This window comes from Nelumbo lutea, chromosome 3, assembly GCF_056320005.1.
Source record: "Nelumbo lutea isolate HS-2025 chromosome 3, American lotus-T2T, whole genome shotgun sequence".
In the NCBI taxonomy this organism is placed as follows: Eukaryota; Viridiplantae; Streptophyta; class Magnoliopsida; order Proteales; family Nelumbonaceae; genus Nelumbo; species Nelumbo lutea.
Window position 1 is genome coordinate 1,444,911 of NC_142686.1, and position 19,170 is coordinate 1,464,080.

The window sequence follows — 19,170 nt, forward strand, 5'->3', positions numbered from 1 at the left end:
CTGCGGCAAAAGTAGCCCCAGAATGTGGAACCATGACAGCTTTAATTATTTGTTTCATCCATCCATATGGCTAGTGTTGGGGCCCGGGGGTTCTTGATTCAATTTCCTACATCGAAGAGAGGTGAAGAGTGCCTTGGACAAAAAGTTGCAGGAGTCCAAATCCAAAAAAGAAAAATAAAATCCATCAAGTTAAGCAGGACTTGGGTATCAACTTACCATATGACAAGGCATTAAAAATTCATCCGCCCGAATCAGATTCGATTTTAATGGGCCTCTCTATTTGGGCCCCAGATTCCCTCCCCACAAAACTTTATACACATCCTTCTCAATTAGACCTGTTCATGGGTCGGGCCGGGCTCGGACCGGGTTTTTACTCTTTATTAACAGAAAAATGTTAGGCCCGAGCCCGGCCTAACCAAAGAGCCTATAATTTGGGCCCAAGCCCGGCCTGACCAATGGGCCTACAATTTGGGCCCGAGCCCGGCCCTGATAAAAAGCTCAAAGCCCGAGCCCAAGCCCGAAGCCCACCTAATAAAAGAAATTAGAATTTTTTCCTATTTAAATGGATATTATCTATTTTAATTCAGATGTTTTTTTTCCCTAAATGAATAATGAGCCTATAAGTGAATCAACAACCTTCTTAAATCAAAAAAATTATTCAAATAGATATCACATAGGGTTTTTACTTAGGTTTAACTATAAGTCGGGTTGGGTTGAGCTTAGGCCAGGATATTTTGGTAAAACCTGAGCCCGGCTCGAATTTTATGCGAACCAGACTTTTTGGCCCGAGATTAAGCTTGCAGGTCAAAACACCTGTTCAAGCCTGTCCGGGTGCCAGCTCGTCGGGTCACCCGGCCCATGAACAAGTCTATTCTCAATCACATGTGTGTGTTAAATTTATGGAGAGATGTTCGGGCGAATGTTTTCAGAGTTCTTGAGGAAAGAAAATCCTATCCTCTATTTGTCCTTTACACTCCACACCTATAGAAGTAAAATATCAAAAATTAAGAATCACTTGGCATTAAAGCAACAACGATTTGAAGCCAAGGAATAACCAAAACAAAAATCCCTTGCAATGATCCAATATATTCCTGCCCCTGCAATTATTAGGCTTCCCTCAACTAGAAAAATAGATTCACCCTCTTACTCTCTTAGCATTGCTTGATGCTGCTGCAATAATAGAGTTGAGTGGATGAATTGTCCAGTCAACACTTAACAGGGTAAGTGGGAAACAACCATTTCCGTTTTAAACTAATTAAGAATAAAATCATAAAGTCTCCAAGATATTAAACGATTGATTTTTTTTTTTCCTTCTTTTGATATTCATTCTTCTACAAAAACACTTCGGTGAGGTTGGAACTTATCTGACCTCCCTTCTAGAATTTTTTTATTCACATAAATACATAATGATGGCCACAGAGAGACCACGTATGCGAGTGAAGCAGACAAACTGCACAGCCTAGTCACAACAAATTCCATGAATTCACACATGCAACTTCACCAACCATTTGGTGCCTCTCCGTGTCTTTGGCATCTACCCGGCCCTGACTCCTGACGAGTGACGCCATGAATAAATGAAGCAGCTCAAGAGACAAATAATTACTCCATGTTCAATTATAAATGCATTAACCTCTTCCAATTAATGTTACAATAGCAAAATGTGTGAGTGGACAAACTATAATTCCCCTCATTACTGCTGGCTATAATCGAAGACTTTTGACTTGAGTGAAGAAAATGTAAGATTTTCATGTCAAACAAATTTCAATTTAACACCCTAAACAAGAAATATGCTATTTTATTTTTATCTATCAACTCATTCATCCACCACGACGGTTGAACGAGTAGGGTATCTCCACAGCACATCGGCCCATGTGCTTTGCCCATCAGTCACCTCTTTAACGACAGAAGCCACCTCCTCCACGCTCACACGAATTTGATCTTTGCTATCCCTCTCACGAATTGTCACAGATGTTGTTGAATCTACGGTAATAGCAAAGGGCACACCCAGTTCATCTGTCCTTGCATATCGTTTTCCAATTGATGTACCTATAACATAGAAAAACATAATGTACAATAAATGGCATGCATCGAAATATCAACACATCATTTGCATCTTTCGTTTTTTCTTCTTTTCCTTTCAACCAACACTCCTATATTTAGGGTCCGTTTGGTTTGCAGTTGGAATCAGAATTGGAATCAAAATAGGAATCCTTTGGAATCGGAATGATCTACTCCCATAGTCTGGTTGGTTCAGACAGGAATAGGAATGAGAATTGGAATAAGCAGAAATGCCACTTCATTCCCGAGGGGTAGGGAATGGCCATTCCCTCAGATGGGGGAATGCCATGCCATTCCAGCAGGAATGGAAATGAGATTCTGATTCCGCCCAACCAAACAGTTGGAATGGGAATAGCCCATTCCGATTCCGATTCCGATTCCAGACGCCTATTCCTGTGAACCAAACGGGGCCTTACATGCATAAACCCAAGAATGCAGTACCTAAATCATATGACAAGCTAAGTTGCATACCTGTTATGTCAATCTTATGTGAGATTCCTGCCGCAGTTAATGATTTAGAGATGAGTTTAGCAACTTCTTCATATTGCTGGTTTTGAACCAAGGGAAAGACCGTGCATTTAATAGGTGCCACAAGAGGAGGGAAACGGAATACATTCAGCTGTTCATCTCCTGCTTTGCTTGGCCTTGTGTAGAAGCAGTGTTCAAAGAGACAATAGATTATACGTCCAATACCAAAAGATGGCTCAATCACCGAAGGTGTGAAAACCCTCTGATGTTCCTTCTTTTTCTCTTTTGAAATCATCACCATGTTTTTCTTAATAGTGACAGATTTTCCAAGAGTGCACACATGGAACTCAGCTTCCCCTTTGGATTCCAAAATGGCTTTCATTTCCATGGCTTCTTTTTCACCCATGGCCTGCACAAAAAGAAAAGAAATACAGGCAAGATGAGTACAATTTCTTACATATTCTAAAAGTTATAGCATTCAATCTATTGTTACCTCCAAAGCTTCAACCACATTCTTTTGGGCCCCTTTAAATGCAAGACCCAGCTCCTTCTTCACTGGGGCAATAACCAATTTCTGAAATCATATTCCATGCAAATGCGGGGCCAAATTAGTGAAACTGGAAACAGAAATAGAGTGGAAGTAGTTTTGTGTGTGTGTGTGTGTGTGTGTGTGAGAGAGAGAGAGAGAGAGAGAACCTCCACTTCTCTGGGTTCTTGAAACTTTTCATGAGCTACAAGAGGAACACCACTTTTTTCCTGTTGAACAAGAATACCAACTTGAATAAATAATAGAGAATCCTTTGATAATATTGATGAACAATGTAGATATGTTTGGCATGTTGTCAAATCTCCAACTACAATGCAGAAAGTATTCCTCCAATAAGCATTTAATCAAATTGACATAATAGGAGTAACTCTCAGGCTACGTTTGGTTAAACTTGAGATCCAAAGTATCACTATTTGAATTTTGAAGAATGAGCTTTAAACCAAAAATAATTGTTTCTTGAAGCTGAATTTTCTAGCTCCAAAGAATCAACTTTTAGAATGAATTTTAAGCCAGAAAAGGAATTGGTTCCAGCGATTTTTGTTCATACTTAAAAAATAATTCTTAAAATAAAAAATCATCAAATTAATCCTCTGGAAGCATGCCAAATGCAGCCTCAGTTTCTCCAAATTATGATGAAGTATAGCATAACCATCAACATAGTCCTGAAATTAAATAGCCTCCTAAATGGGGCTACAAGCAAGGGGGATTTCCATACTCATTCTTTTAATCAATAACAGAAATTTCATTAATTGATTAATTGTTGAGAAAACATCCAACAGGAGCTAAAATCACTTAACTCCCTACAAATGCCACTAAAGCCCCCCCCCAAAAAAAAACAGAAGAAAAAATTACAGTTGAGCCCAAAAAACAGAGCTCCTATTCACCCCTTGTCTAGCTAATCCATCTGCAAAAGAATTTGCACTTCTCTTTATCCAAATGCATCAAACTTCCATATCTTTAGTCAACCAGCAGTATTTCCTCTTTTCATTACAGCAACTCCATAGTCTTGGGTTTCCTTTTTCTTCTTTTACCCATTACTACAGTTCCGGAGTCTCCTTCTAAGATCAGCTTGTTTATGTTCAAATCCTTAGCCCTTTGAATCCCTTCCAGAGATGACTAAAATCTCAGCCCTCAACGAGCCCCCTACTCCAATTGGGCCAGAAAACATTGCCATCACAATCCCTCTTTCGTGGTCCATCAAGACTCTCCTATTGGAGGCCCAGGATTGCCCATGCTGATGCCATCAAAATTCAGGTTGGTAAAGCCAATAGGTGGAGGGTTCCAACAAGAACTTGAGACAATCTTGACTGGGGCTGAATCTGCAATTTCCTTCCAATTCCTAAACAAACCATCAACTGAGAAATCCACAAATAAGTCCAATGTTTTCAGCCAATGAACTACCCTTGCATGAATCACTTCTATCACTGCTTCCACAGTTCTTTCCTTTTCTGAGAAGATTCTCAAGTTTCTTTCTTCCCAAATAGACCAACATACTGCAGCCCTAACACATCTCCACATAATCTTTGCTCTTTTAGTTGGCCAGCTAGAAGGAGAGGAAGTAAACAAGCTTTGCACATCCATTAGAGAGTCCCACCTACACCCAAATAAGGAAGTAAACCATTCCCAAATAATGTTTGCAAATTGACAGGAAATCGGTAAGTGAAACCCAAACTCACCAGCAGATTTGCAGAGGACACACCAATGAGGAGACTAACATCTATTGGGCCTTTTTCTTTGAAGATCTCCTGTGTTTTAACTCTTTCCAGGAAGGCCTCCCAATAGAAACTTCCTACCTTCGGAGGAATAGGTTGAGACCACACCTCCTTAACAGGAAAGGACAAACCAGAAGGAACAACTACTTGTGTTAAGGCTTGAAAAAAAGAGGCACAAGAGAAGGTACCAGAAGGAGAAAGGGTCCAAATTCTGTTGTTTACCTTGTTGGTTCCAGGAGCACTCCTTCGAGGGATTTCCATACTCGTTTAGGAAAGAGGCTTTCAAAAAGGATTGTGAGAGATCTGGGTTTTCAGAACATCACCATAAAAAGAAATTCAGAAAATACAATCAGGTGGCTAGCTGACTCAGGCACTGGGCCATGGGCTTTAGCTCATTTCTTGACTGAAGCAAGGCATATCCTTCTCAACCTAAATGCACAGCTAGGTTGGATCCCTAGGGAGCTAAACACTGATGCGGATGGTCTAACAAAAGCTGGTGCTCACAGGGATGTCTTGCTTAGTGATAGTTCTCTTCCTACTTAACTCTTGATTTGCAATTTCTGTGTACATCTTCTTATGTACCCTCTATTTCATTAATAGAGTTACCATCTTTTTCGAAAAAAGGACCACTCAAATTGCTTGTCCATATGACCTATCCTATTTCATCCATCTAGAGGAATGACGTAGCCACTCGATACTCCATCAAATAGAGACACTTGAGGTACATATGGGCTCTCCACCCGCCCAGGCTAATCTTTCTGTTGTTTTGCATTGTTATATTACTATATTCTTTAGGCCTTTATGGTTTCTAGACCTCCCCTTGCTGTTTTAAGGAAGGCCTCATGTATTCTGCATAATGGTTCAAAATGTCCACATATTTCCTAATATTTTCATGACATTTTTTCATTTCCATGGGTAGTTTCATAGTGAAAACTACTGAAATTATGTGGACTTGTGGAGTACTCAAGATGGTATTATAACATAAATTGGTAACAGTATTGTACATATTTTTTTTTATCAGCACAGTATTGTAGATATGTAGGGCAGTAGTACTGTAGATATGTTGAGTAGTGGTAGATCATCAGGTTGACCTATCAGAATCACTTGCACTTTTTATGGGCCTTAATTTCAACTGAGAATATTGTCAAGGCGACTCATAGGTGAATAAGCACTTTTTATTGCTCACCGCACCCAAAGGTCCCAAACGCCAACCAGCTTTTATATTATACTTTACAAGTTCATTATTTTACAATATTTTAATATTTTTATACTTTGAGTTCATATTAAAATAGGAGGTGATATACCATAACATTCCTTTTTTTTACTTCACAAACCAACATGTAATTGTTATATTCTTGTTTTGTTAAGGCTCTAATGATACAGAAAAGTTTGCAGTGTGAAGAGTGAAGACTTGGAGCAATTGGAATTGATGGGATGATGACTTAAGCTTGCCATCAGCACCTTCATTTTCTGAGATAGGAAATAACCCTCTCTGCTTCTTAAATTTCTGGTTCTTTTCCTTCATTTTTTGGAACAAAAACAGGGTTTACACCCCTTCTTCTCCATCATTTTTGAGGTTTTTTCCTTTCTCTTTTCTGAGACAAAAACAAGGGTTTAACCCTCTCTGCTTCTTAAATTTCTGGTTCTTTTCCTTCATTTTTTGGAACAAAAACAGGGTTTACACCCCTTCTTAAATTTCTGGTTCTTTTCCTTTCTTCGCCCTTTTCCTTATTTTTCTGATTTTTTTCTTCTTTTTTATATGACAAAAACAAAGGTTTAGCCCCTTCTTTTCCTAGGCAATGATTATTTCTTAGACACTATCCTTGAAACATTATGAATAGAAGTGCTATTTCTGAGACAACCCTTGAAACACTACGAAAAGCAAGGTTAAATTTGATACACTAGGCAATGCCTAGGCAGGTGACTAGCACTCCCCTGTCACCTAGGACCGCATTGGTACATTGAAAACTATGGCATACTCTTATATTGAGTTTTGACTCTTACAGTATACAGGACAACTTTGTAGCATATTGTTTTGTCTATTGACTTTGGTTTCTTAGTTTTGTTCGATGGTTTCGGAACAAGATTATAATTTAACGGTGGACTTGATAAAAGTCATTACCCCATGTTGGTCCCAGCAATCTAGAGTTTGGGAGGGTGGAGTGGATACAAACCTAAACTATGGCATTTTTGCACAACGTGGCTGCTCTCAAACTCAAAACTGTGTTTTCACGCTTGTCAGCCCAAGATTTTACCATCGCACCAAGCAGTGTTTTAAAAGTGCAAGGGCCATTTTCCGCCTGAGGCACAAGGCACAAGGCGAAGTGCACGCCATTTTGAGGCAAGGCGCACAATTCAAAAAAAAAAGCTAAAAAGTCAAAAAAAAAAACAAAAAACTATAAAACATAATATTAATAAAAATATTAACTTAAGTTTTCAAAAACCTATTATCTAAAATTAAAATACATAAATATAATACGTAAAGCATATTCAAATGAGAATTTAAAAATGAAATCAAACATATAAAACATTTTTTTTATGAATAACATATAAAACATTTTCAAGCATATAAAACCCACAATCTCTTCTTTTTCTCAATTGCATCGAGTAGCTAATGTGACATATTACATTCTTAATTCTACGAGCCGCCTTTGTGCCATGCCCCTCGAGGCAAGCTCAAACAAGTCCATGTTAGGGTCTTATATTCTTAGATTTCACACAAAAAAATAATAATTTTATAGTTTTAATTTCTTTTAAGAAGATATTTTATTAAGATGAATGAATGGACAACATTACCAAATAGGGGATTCTCGAAAATTCGATGAGCGAGCGAATCTGGGGGCGGAGCCCCCGGCCCAGCAGCCAGACTCAAAAAAAAGGAAAAGTCAACAAATTTTCAAAAGGCGCACGCCTAGGTTAAAGCGCAAGGCGCACCAGGCACACGCCTAGGTGCACCAGGCGTGCGCCTTTTGAATGGGCTGCGCCTAGGACCTGGGCGAGGTGCCTACCCTAAAATGCGCCTCGTCTAAGTACCTAGGCACGCCTCAGGCGCGCCTTTTAAATCACTAGTACCAAGTGATGGCCCTTCTATGTCTCTTATTATCATATCATTCTATAATTTCACATATTTCACAATGCTTCTACTTTTTAAAATATTTCCATATGGCATTTCTGGCATGTTTCCTATATTTGGATTATTTATATTTCCACCATCACTGACATTTTAAACCTTGCTCTGCATGCTACATGTTCCCTAATCCATTTCAGTACACCCACAATACATTGGACCTTTTTTCCAAATCACGACTGTTCAGTTTCACTCACTCACACACACACACAAACCTGTGGTGAACATGTAGAGCCCTTTTGTGCTGCCACTTAATATATGTATTTGTAGCATTACACATGGCACAAAAGGTGAACAAATTGTCCCAGATACAATGATCACATAGTCCAAAGTACAAAACTCATGTGCTCTACCCTAAATCTAACACTTGGAAATCTCTTTGTTAAATTACTCGTCCATCAAATTATTGATGCATGTGAATTTTTATGCATATTGCAGTTTTGTAGAACAACTGATAAAAGTTCTCTTGGTGAAGTTTTGGCTCTCATCAATTAAAAGCAGAACAAGAAAAGAAAAGGACAGTTGAACTCTTACAGAGTGAGCTTTTAAGTCATATGCAGATCTATCAGCAATGCCAACACACTCAATCCAGCCATAGGAGCATTCAATCTCTGCATCCCAGCAATCTGCAGCATAGTGAGCCATCTCATTTGCAAGATGTTGCCGGAAACGTAAGCGTTCTTTGTCAATTCCAAGGTAAGTCAGGAACAGGTATACTCTCCCAATAAAGTAGCCAAGGGTTTCATTATTAACAATTCGCTGATCCAAAATAATAAATCAATTAATACATTGTGAACAGTGCCAGTATGAAAAGAGTGGATAAAAAGGAAAACCCAAAGTCAAACTAACCTTGGCAACTGCTTCACCAATACAAATTTTCTTTGCTGATTGCCCAGATGTTTGTTCTTCTCTTGGAAACATCAAAAATTCCAGGTTTGCAACATCATCAAATTTTGGATGAGACTTGTCATCAGGATCAACAAAGTGCTCAATCTCAGCCAATGTGAACTCACGGACCCTCAGAAGGCCTTGGCGGGGTGATATCTGGAATTGCAGAAAAGTACTGTCAGATTTGAAGCTTGAAAATCCAGTATCATTGCCACAAGAAAAGACCCTCAACATGAAAGGGATACAAAAATTATTTTCCTAGGTTTTCGCTGGTTAAGTCCTTTTATATTATGCTCCTCCCCCCTTTTTCAAGTGCATTCTCTGCTTGTTTACTAGGCTTTTTTCTCATGCTTATTGAAATTTTACTACTATCCATTTATCCAAGACCATCGAGATCTTCAACATACAACCCATCTATCTATATACATACATAACATTAAGAGTTCAAATGTCATTCTTGCAAGAGAACAGTACTTACAGTCATAATATGAAGAGTTCAGCCCTCAATTCAACTAATTATAAGAACTGATCAGAACAACAGATGGATTTCATATGGAATGTAGAGCAAATATCAATATTGCTAAAAAAGGGATGCATTTAGTATAATCCTAGTGAATTCCATATAATTAAGTGAAAATTTTAAAACCTCATTTCTGAAAGCCTGGCCAATCTGAGCAGCAGCAAACGGGAGCTTATTCCCATTATAATAATACAAGTCCTTGAAGTTCACAAAGATGCCTTGAGCTGTCTCAGGACGCATATACCTGCATTGGACCAAATGCATGAGATATTGGCATAAATAGGTAAGAGGAGAATCAAGTGCAAATATATCCACCAAATTTTCTCACCCGGGGCTCAAGCCAGATGGACCTATGGATGTCTGAAACATCAAATTGAAAGGGTATGGATCAGAAAGAGGGCTCTTTGTATCTGGAGCAGTAATGCCATATTCCTTGATCTTAGTACCAAGTTCTTCAGCAGAAAGATCATCCAAAATAGCAAGAACGTGTTTTAGTTCTGCTGCCTTTTCAGCAGACATGCTAAGATCCTTCTCAAGCTTCTCTTTGCAAAAGTCCTTAAGCAAGTGATCAGCACGATAGCAAGTTCCTGTCTTTTCATCCTTAACCATGAGGTCAGTGAACTTATCCACATGCCCTGATGCTTTCAGCACAATTTCTGGTGTAACACATGGACAGTCCACTTCCAACATATTCTCCTCCAGAACAAAATGCTGAAAATAGAAACAAAAGGTCATACAAACAGTTGGAAACATAAAGAGAGAGCTACATTTGATACTTGGAAGTCACAGTGTGAACAAGTTCGAGGTAATATAATATGCTGGAGTTGCACATCCTGTGTAAAGTGTAAACACAACATTCTATAGGCTATATTCCAATTGGGTAATCTGATGTATAAAGATTCACTGGAGTTAGGATGCAGCAAATTTCTTCTCTAATCTCTATAGATTAAAGTAAAAACAATATTCTTGAAAAGGAAAAAACGTATATAATCAGCATACAATATAGGCTCGAAGTTCCAAAAGTAAAAGACAATATTAGTAAAAAAAAGACAGGGTGTGAATTGTGATTACTCAAAAAAGGCATGTCCTGCTCAACAATTGCATGCTATGCTTCAGCATTTCCCATGCTAAGATATTATACACCTCCTTACTGAACCTGCTCTCCTCCCCTTCATTATTTTTATCAGATAGTCCTACTACATTCTCCATCTCCCTCCGCTCTTTGTGCCCTGTTCCTCTAATATCTTGAACAACTTTCTCTCACACTCCTTGAACCCCAAAAATAACAAAACCAATGATCTGGCTACTTGAATTGTATGCTCCACCACCTGTTTCCAAAGGAAGTGATTTAACAATTCGGTGAATCTCATCCTCCCTTTCATTATTTTCCTTTTTATCGGTATCACTGGGTACGATCACCGAATTACCATCAGACTCCGGCCTACCAATATCTTCCATCATGACTCATGTCCCACTACTCTTCTGCTTCCACTTCTACATGGGACAAAGCCTGTTAAGGTACATAAAGTTTTCTTTCACAGGATACTCTCCCGAGTCCCAAGTCCCAACAATTCCAATCCAATAAAAACACATGAAAAAGTAAATTGAAAAATGAAATTTGGCCAAAAATTATGGCTGCTAAATACAATGCAGGGACAATTTAACCACCATAGTTTAAAGAACCTAGTTCTGGAAAATGGAAATGGAGTATATAGGGACTAATTCAAAAAATAAATAAATAAACAAATAAATATCACTAAAAAGTTAGCAAAATGTGTGTGTGTCTGTGGGGGGGTTAGCCCACGCAATTAAGTATTCTAGCATTACCCAGTTGTGGAAATGAATCAGATGGGAATTAATGTATTAAAAATAAACACTTACCATCCCACGGTTAGAAGATAAAAATAAACAACTAAGCACATACAAAATTAACTAAAAAAAATATCTGAAAGGCCAAAATTGCAATTTAAACTTATAAACCAACTCGCTTAAGTATTCGAAGTTAACTGATGAAATTCAAAGAATTAAAAAGAACCACCTGCTGTCCCGATCATTCCAAGCAAATAAAAAGTTAAGCAAAAACCATGTAAACACAACACAAAATTGCAGTTACCAACCATGATTTAACTAAAATCAAACAAGTCCAATCTCGACCTCACCTGCCGCCAGAAACCGAGAACATTGGACTTAACGGCGCAGCCGGGAGGACCATAATCGTATAAACCGGCAACACCTCGGTAGATCTTGAACGAAGGGATATAAAACAACCGACGCTCCAGCGTGTTCACTACAGCCTGATGGAATGCATCCCTGTTAAATGCGTTAGCATTGCCATTACCACTGACGGCGTCCTGGAGCTGCTTCTCGGTCGAGGCTTTGTCAAGCTTCAGTGCATTTAGGGCTTCAACTGCAGCGTCGATTTCGGACTTTGGTGCGCCCGAGGACTTGAGGGACCGGACGGCCGCGGCTTGGGCGTCAATGGAGGATTGCTTCTCGGCCAGGGATCGACGGAGAGAGTCTTCGGTGGATGCCATGGTGGAGGAGAGAGAAGAAATGTAGCGGATGTGAAGGTAACAGGGCTTTGGCGAGACTGAGAGGATGCGAGAGATAAATCGCATGCGAACGATTCGACAGAATGATAAAGCCAATAGGTGATCCTGATTCGTTCGTTGTTTTTGTTGAAAACGGTTCAAAAAAAAAATCAAAAACCCTAAAACCTAGTGCACATATTAGTGGGATTTTAGGTGGATGGATGGGTGAGTGATACCGCGTGACGAGCACGAACTTGGATGGATGCTTGAGAATTGGGATGGATATTTAAGTGGTTTTGGTCATTTGGAAAGGGACATTGTCAAAAAGGGTCGGGAAACATTCTAGGCCTAACCCGATCAGCCCGTGAAAGTAGCTGAACGAAACGGACAGGATTATCTCTTATCACCGAGTTTGTGCAAACGAATCCACTCTTCTTTCATTCCTTGTAGAAACTAGAAAGCCTGCGACATTCTAATCCCATCTGAACCAGGATGGATAGTTCCCGGCCCGAACCCGATAACAGGTGTGGATGAAATTTGGTGATGAAAAGATTAATCTCAAATATAAACCAGCTGCGGCAACTTGTTTTGGAACCAATAGAGTGTTGAGCAAGCAGTGCAAATGTGGGTTTAATATATTATTGAGAGAGAGAATCGGCAACCAGCTGAAGTTGAAGGCTCGAAGCTGGTAATCGGGTCATGAGCTGGAACTCTCCCTCTCCGTTTGTGCCCAGTCCGCGTTCTGTGAACCCACGAACGAGGGACGACCATGTTATCCAGTATAGATGGGCTAAATGGATTTTGGCCGTTAGTTAGGTATGCGGTTGAACCAGGGAACAAAACGACAAAAATTAAATTAAACTCCCTCACAGTTCGAACCCTCCCTCTTTCCCTTTTCTGCTTTTCTCTTTTCTCTTTTCTCCTCCCATTCCACACACCGGCCATCATCCATCGACCGTGAGAGCTCCAGCAGTACACTCTTCTTATTCTTCTTACAAAGGTGTTCCTGGTTCTCTTTTTGGACAGAAGGAAGGTGACCCCAAACCATTTATAAATGTTATGATTTATACAATAAATAAACATTTTTATATTGTATTTATTGCTATTACAACAGTAAATACATAAAAAATAAATAAATAAAAACTTTTTAAACAATATATTCCACAACAGCTTGCCATTATTTGAGTCCATATTGCATGCTTATTGACATAATACGATGATCTTATCCAAACTCAAGATAACAATTGATCTATCAAGAGATAAAATGATTTACACATTAAGACTCGGTGTAAGGCTCGGTTTGTAAGGCTTGGTTTGTAAAACCTTATATTTTACATTATTTTTGTATGCATTTGCAAAGTACATATTTTTATTTGTACTCTTTCCAAACTCCGCCTAAATAACATTGAATTGGTTGCCCTAAAGCTGATTAGTAAATACAGTGTGATTCAACATGAATTACTCAAGTGTCGTATGCAAAACAATTATATAATAAAAAAATGTCAAAATATATATACTAACCTATCATTCAACAATTAAGAGTCCAACACTCTTAATTTGGTTGACATCAAATAGCCTTAGGCCGTGGTTGACATCAATTGAATTACTCATTTAAGTTTTATAAATAATTATTTTAACAATCACTTAAAACTGTTTGATAACCCATTTTTTACTTCATTTATTATGTTTTTAATCATTTATTGGGGTGGAAATGTTTAGTAAACTAATTTCCCTATAAGTGAAAATCCACATGGACTCTACTTCATTTGTAATGCTTATATTAACACAAATGACAATTTGTAATGCTTTTCATATGTTATGTTATACATTTTAAATGAAAATCCACGTGGACTCTACTTCATGACAATTGAGAACCCACATGGGCTCACACGTGCACGAGTGAGTCTACATGGACCCCAGTTTATGTTATACGTTGCTATTAATTATTATTATTATTTTCCAAACCAAAAACGGAAGAACCACATGGACCCATATGCATTCAACGGTATGAACTATGAACGCGTTTACCAGCTGAAGCAAAGCCATCCCCCAAATCAGAAATCCAGAATTTCAGAAAGAGATCTCTGAAACAAAGTAACAAACACAAGGCGTGCAGGTGTAGCAGATAAGGATAGAATATGTGTTTACGTTGTGAGGTGTTTGTCCTGCGGGAAGAACAGTTGGGCTGGTTGCGGAAGGCATGTCGCCTCCGTCTACAAACAAATCCAGGATGGCCAGCACTGTATATGCCGTCAATGGCCCGATATCAAGCCCAGTACACTGGCCGTCGACGTCGCTGGTTCCCCTTCAACTTGCACCATCCTCTGATACCGTTGCACACGCCCAGCGATAATAGTTTCTAGGATTTCCCTCTTTATATATGTTTCTCTCTTATGTTTTTCCTTTTTCCTGTTGTATTCTATCATCGGAAGTAGTAGTGGCAATAAAGAGAAGTGGTTGTTTGCCTTTCTTGTTTAAATTTTAATATTGACTTAAGAATGGTTCAAGTCCAGGAGGATTTCTTTCTATGAAACTCTCAAGGCTTCATACCCCACGAATGATGAGTGTCATTCCCAGCCTATAGAGGTTTGTAAAGTACAACGACCATGAAGATGAAAGAGACGATTACCGATGCGGAATGGAAGCAACAGCTGAGAAAAAGAAATTCGAGGATGATGAGGAAATTGAAGTGGAGAAATAAGAGAGTAGAGGGGTGAGAGGGCCGTATAATAATAAGAGAGTAGAGGGGTGAGAGGGCCGTATAATAACAGTCATGTATCAAGCTCTCGTGTTGGCGGAGAGTAGACATGTTCATGGGCCGGACCGGGCTTTTACTCTTCATTAACATAAATATGTTAGGCCCGAGTCCAAGCCCGGCCCGACCAATGGGCTTATAACTTGGGCCCGAGCCCAATCCTAATAAAAAGCCCGAAGTCCGACCTAACAAAAAAATTAAAAATTTTCCCTATTCAATAATCAATATAAATCAGAATTTATTTATATTAAAAAATATATAAATTCAAAATTTATTTATATTAAAAAATATATATAAAGAAGGGAAAGATGATGTGGAGAAGAAGAATTTGGTTGGAAAAAGAAGGGAAATAGGTGAAAAAAAGAGGGGTATTCAACTAGGGTTTTTAGGTTTATTTATAGGTCGGGCCGGACTGGGCTCAGGCCAAGCTATTTTGGCAAATCCCGAGCCGGGCTTGAATTTATTGCAGGTTGGGCTTTTTTGCCCAAGGTTAAAGCCCGTGGGCCTATATACCTGTTCAAGCCCGTCCAGGGACCGGGCCGGGCTGGCCCGTTGAGCCACCCGACTCATGAATAGGTCTAGCGGAGAGATAGAGACAATGAGTGATAGGGAGATAAAACGAGAGAATGAGCATGGGGGTATTTTAGGTATTACAAAAAAAATATTAGGGACCGGTTCATCTCATTTTTTGAAAAATTAATTATTTAAAAAGTATTGAAAAAAAAGTCAATTTAAAGTCACTTTTTCAAATAAGTATTTCTTTTAAAAAAATAATTTTTACCATATTTTTTATCAAACACCATTTATAGTACTTAATATGTGGTCCCATGTTTTAAAAGAGGTACTTGTTTAAATAAATACTTCTTTTAATTGTTTTCAAACACTACCTGAGATTTGCATTTGAGTGGGGGGATGCGTAATATATATTTTGATGGCGATGCATTGAAAGTTGCTATGCTGTTATCAATGGATATCATTCATTAATACATATGTTGTTTGAGGCTTAATCCCCCTTGAAAAAAAATAATGTCATATTTATGAGTTTGTTTTTTGTTTGAGGCTTAATCAGTATTTTTGAAAAAAAAAACATGGATTGGGGTTGTGATTGGTTATGTGGGTGTTTATTGAAAATATGCCACCACATATGCTTGGTGTTTATTGCATATAAAACAAAATAAAATAATTTTTTGGTTTTACCATTTATCAAATAAATGATAAAAAATTAAAACAATTTGATTTTTGTGCAGAAGACATTTGGAAAAATGTCAAATTCTTGTTTCCTCAAACGCAATATCATTTTTTTAAACCAAATACTGATTTAACACATTTTAGTGGGTAATAATCTGGGGTGGAGAATAAAAAACTTTTAAAATAAAACCTTACCCAACAAAAACAATAAATGTTTAAAATAAAAAACTTTTATAGTAAAGAAAAATATAAATAAATGTTTAAAATGAAAAAATCTAAATAAACGGCCTACCACGGAAGCAATGATGATTTGGTCAATTAACCATCAAATCACTTGAATTGAACAACTAATTTCAAAACAAAAACACAAAGAATTTTGAAAAGGACACTTGTGTCCCAAATCCCAAATTTCAATTAACATATTCAATAAAAAGACATTTTGGGTTAGTGTTTTGTTATTTCGTTGTTTTATTTTTCTTATCCTTCGTTGATACACTTTGCAATTATTTCCTCCATTTCACTCCATCTTCCTTACCCTGCAGTACTTAAATTTTCTGACCTTTTCTTTCTAATCTGGACTTTGAAATAATGGCCAGACATGAATAGCTACTTAGACAACATTTTGGGCAGCGGGAGTTAACTAAGTATAAACCCAAAATGCCAATTTAATGATTAGATGCTTCTCTTTCGTCCATACTTTTTTTTTTTGTGTGTGTACCATATAATTTGAAACTAGCTATAAATGTTTGCGAAAAACAATCTTCAATCAAAATGGCCGAACAAATTGTTTAATTTGAAACCAATTACTACCATCAAGGTACACGATCTACTGTTAAGTTGAAAGATAATTAATCAAATTAATCGATTCGTTAAGATAAGATAAGTCATGGGGAAAATTTGCATCAATGACATATTTTTTGTGTTTTTAATAATTCATTCAGCATCAATTTGGAATGAGTACAAATATAAATATGTACAGCACAAATGTATACAAAATGCATGCAAGGTTTTATATTCTATCAATTTGTATTTGTACTCCTTCCAAACAGAGCTTTAATATTCACAACATGTTTCTAAAATATTTATATTTTCATTATTTTATTTATGATATCACATGTTTTAACTATTTGACCTAAATGATTGAACCACTAACTCAATCAAAGGTGATTTTGTTTAAAAATTGAAAAAAAAAGAATGCTTTTGTCGATTTTTTTTTAAGCCCAATAAAATCTAACTAGTGTATTGTAGATGCATTATTCCAAAACATCCAAATTAATCATCATTCACACTTTTTTAAACAAAAAACATTTGAAACATTAGCTGATAATATTGTTTTTCTTTTAGAAAACAAAATCATATTTATTGGTAAATACACCCTTCTTCATGGCTTTAGGGAAATTTTAACTTATAAGTCTTAATCAAATAAATAATCAGATTTTATCTTTCACCAAACCTAGAAATTAAAAGGGTAAATTAAAGATAAGTACCATGTACTTTAGGGATAGTAACACTTAAATACCTCCAACATTGGAATGCAACACTTAGGTACAGACACTTGGGTCCACTCATCAGTATTCCATCAGTTAAGCATTTTGTAATACCAAAATTACCCTTCTTATGTATTTTTTTTACCATTTTGCCTTTCTAATTTATAAACTATTTCTCCCATATTTTCATTTTTATGCCTCAACTACAATAAAAGTAGATGAATCACTAAAACAGATAAGGGGATTCATTATCAGGTGTGAGAGTGAAAATAAAAATACGGAACAGATCAGCATTCAATGAGGCAAAATATCATACATCTATTTTGAACATCACAAACAAGTACATCAGCTATGACCAAAGAAACAATCATAGACTAAGCTTCAAAACTGACCAATCCTCACTTTCAATGGAGCTTACTCCTCATAGAAGGGAAAGCTAAAACATGACAAAAATGAGCGACAAATTACTAATGAAATTAGCGGGGAATAAACTGATTCATAGATAAAAGAAAACAACGACAAAAAAGGTTGATTATTTGAGCAACTGACGAATCTATAATATATCAGTATGGCAATCCCAACCCATAAAAATAATGATGATGAGATTAGGTTAGTGTCAAAACTTTCGATGGAATTGGTGCCACGGGAGCCTCATCACCCGTTTCGCTTACTACCCCCATTTGGATCTTGACCACTCTATAGCAAAATGCAGGGAAATCAAATCGGGGAAACATGAAAACGAAAGAATGAAATCAAAATGGAATGCAGGGAGTGATAATAAAGTTTAATTGGTAGTATTTCGGCCTAAGATTGATAAATGCAATAGGGGGAACCAAGAATTTTTTTCTTTTTCACCGTTTAGATTCCAGTACCGAAGGTGAAACAAGCTTGCGACCGGGAGACTTACGAGATAATTGACTTCCAGATGGATTCTTGTTCGAAGTGTAGATCTCTCCTTCATACTTTTTAGATTTTAATTTTTATTCTGATTTCTTCTCAGATGGTAATAGTTTATTCTTTCCATGATAAGCAACAACGGTGAAGGAGGTTGAGCCATTTTTTTGTTGAGTCAAGTTATTTTGCATCAAACTTAAAATAGTTATTTTTGCTCAAGCGGTGGCAACCATTTCTTCTACCCACGGCTGCCAATAGTTTATTCTCTCCATGATGAACAACAATAGTGCCCAGAGTCCCAGACCGAATTGAACACATTTTGGAACTTTTAATCAGGGTTATTATGATTTAAACAATTAAAAAAAAAAAGGTAAAATACAATAACCTCCCCTTAAGCTTTTGACAATCATAAAAATCTCTCATATATTTTAATTTTAACAAAAATATCCTCTCTACTTTTTATAAATTAACAAAAATCTTCCTTCTGTCAATGATCATCACAGAAAACATTAAAGAGATGATCATTTTTTCAAAATACATATTTTACCCTTTTCTCCAATAATGTTCATCTTCTTCCCTGTTCGAACCCAAAAGCAGAGGCGGCGGTGGCGACACCTCCCTAAATCCGATATCTTCCTCTTCTCTCATCTTCTTCGGTTTCTTGTTCTTTTTCGTTTTTCTTCTTCTTCCTCTGCTAGCATTGTCCCCTTCCATCACCCCTGTTTTCTACCACCACCGTTACAACTCTCAACAGCGGTGGTGCTTTCCGCCATTCTCTCCCTCTCAATCTCTCTTTCCTATTGCCCCTCTCCCCATCAACATAAATCAATCGAAAATGCACTATTCCTCCCCTTCCCTGTTCGAACCCATAAGCAGACCAGCGGTGGCACCCCCTCTCAGCCACTCCCTTGCTCCCTCTCTCCCATTCTCTCATTTTCTTATTCTTCTTCTAGTCAGTTGGAAATACCCCTGTTCATCGCCTTCCATTTGAGACT

General features: G+C 37.5%; 1 protein-coding gene across 1 annotated transcript; it reads right to left on the bottom strand.

Annotated features, from left to right (window-relative positions):
- Positions 1–1,599: 1,599 nt before the first annotated feature.
- LOC148862314 (glycine--tRNA ligase, mitochondrial 1-like) lies at positions 1,600–12,597 on the bottom strand. The gene is made up of 9 exons (XM_088977235.1): positions 11,480–12,597; positions 9,649–10,031; positions 9,447–9,564; positions 8,762–8,956; positions 8,447–8,671; positions 3,223–3,282; positions 3,020–3,100; positions 2,530–2,935; positions 1,600–2,046 (listed from the first exon to the last, which is right to left on the bottom strand). The coding sequence occupies exons 1-9, from the start codon at positions 11,936–11,938 to the stop codon at positions 1,814–1,816; spliced, it is 2,160 nt and encodes a 719-aa protein (XP_088833361.1). The 5' UTR covers positions 11,939–12,597; the 3' UTR covers positions 1,600–1,813.
- Between the last annotated feature and the right edge of the window lie 6,573 nt (positions 12,598–19,170).

What these genes read in the sequence shown, in the direction of transcription:
- LOC148862314 (XM_088977235.1), bottom strand. Translation starts at nt 11,938, where the DNA reads ATGCGATTTATCTCTCGCATCCTCTCAGTCTCGCCAAAGCCCTGTTAC. An exon ending in TTCTCGGTTTCTGGCGGCAG is followed by an intron (nt 10,032 to 11,479) that starts GTGAGGTCGAGA and finishes TTCTATTTTCAG; the next exon opens with CATTTTGTTCTGGAGGAGAA. An exon ending in AAGAACCCAGAGAAGTGGAG is followed by an intron (nt 3,101 to 3,222) that starts GTTCTCTCTCTC and finishes ATATGATTTCAG; the next exon opens with AAATTGGTTATTGCCCCAGT.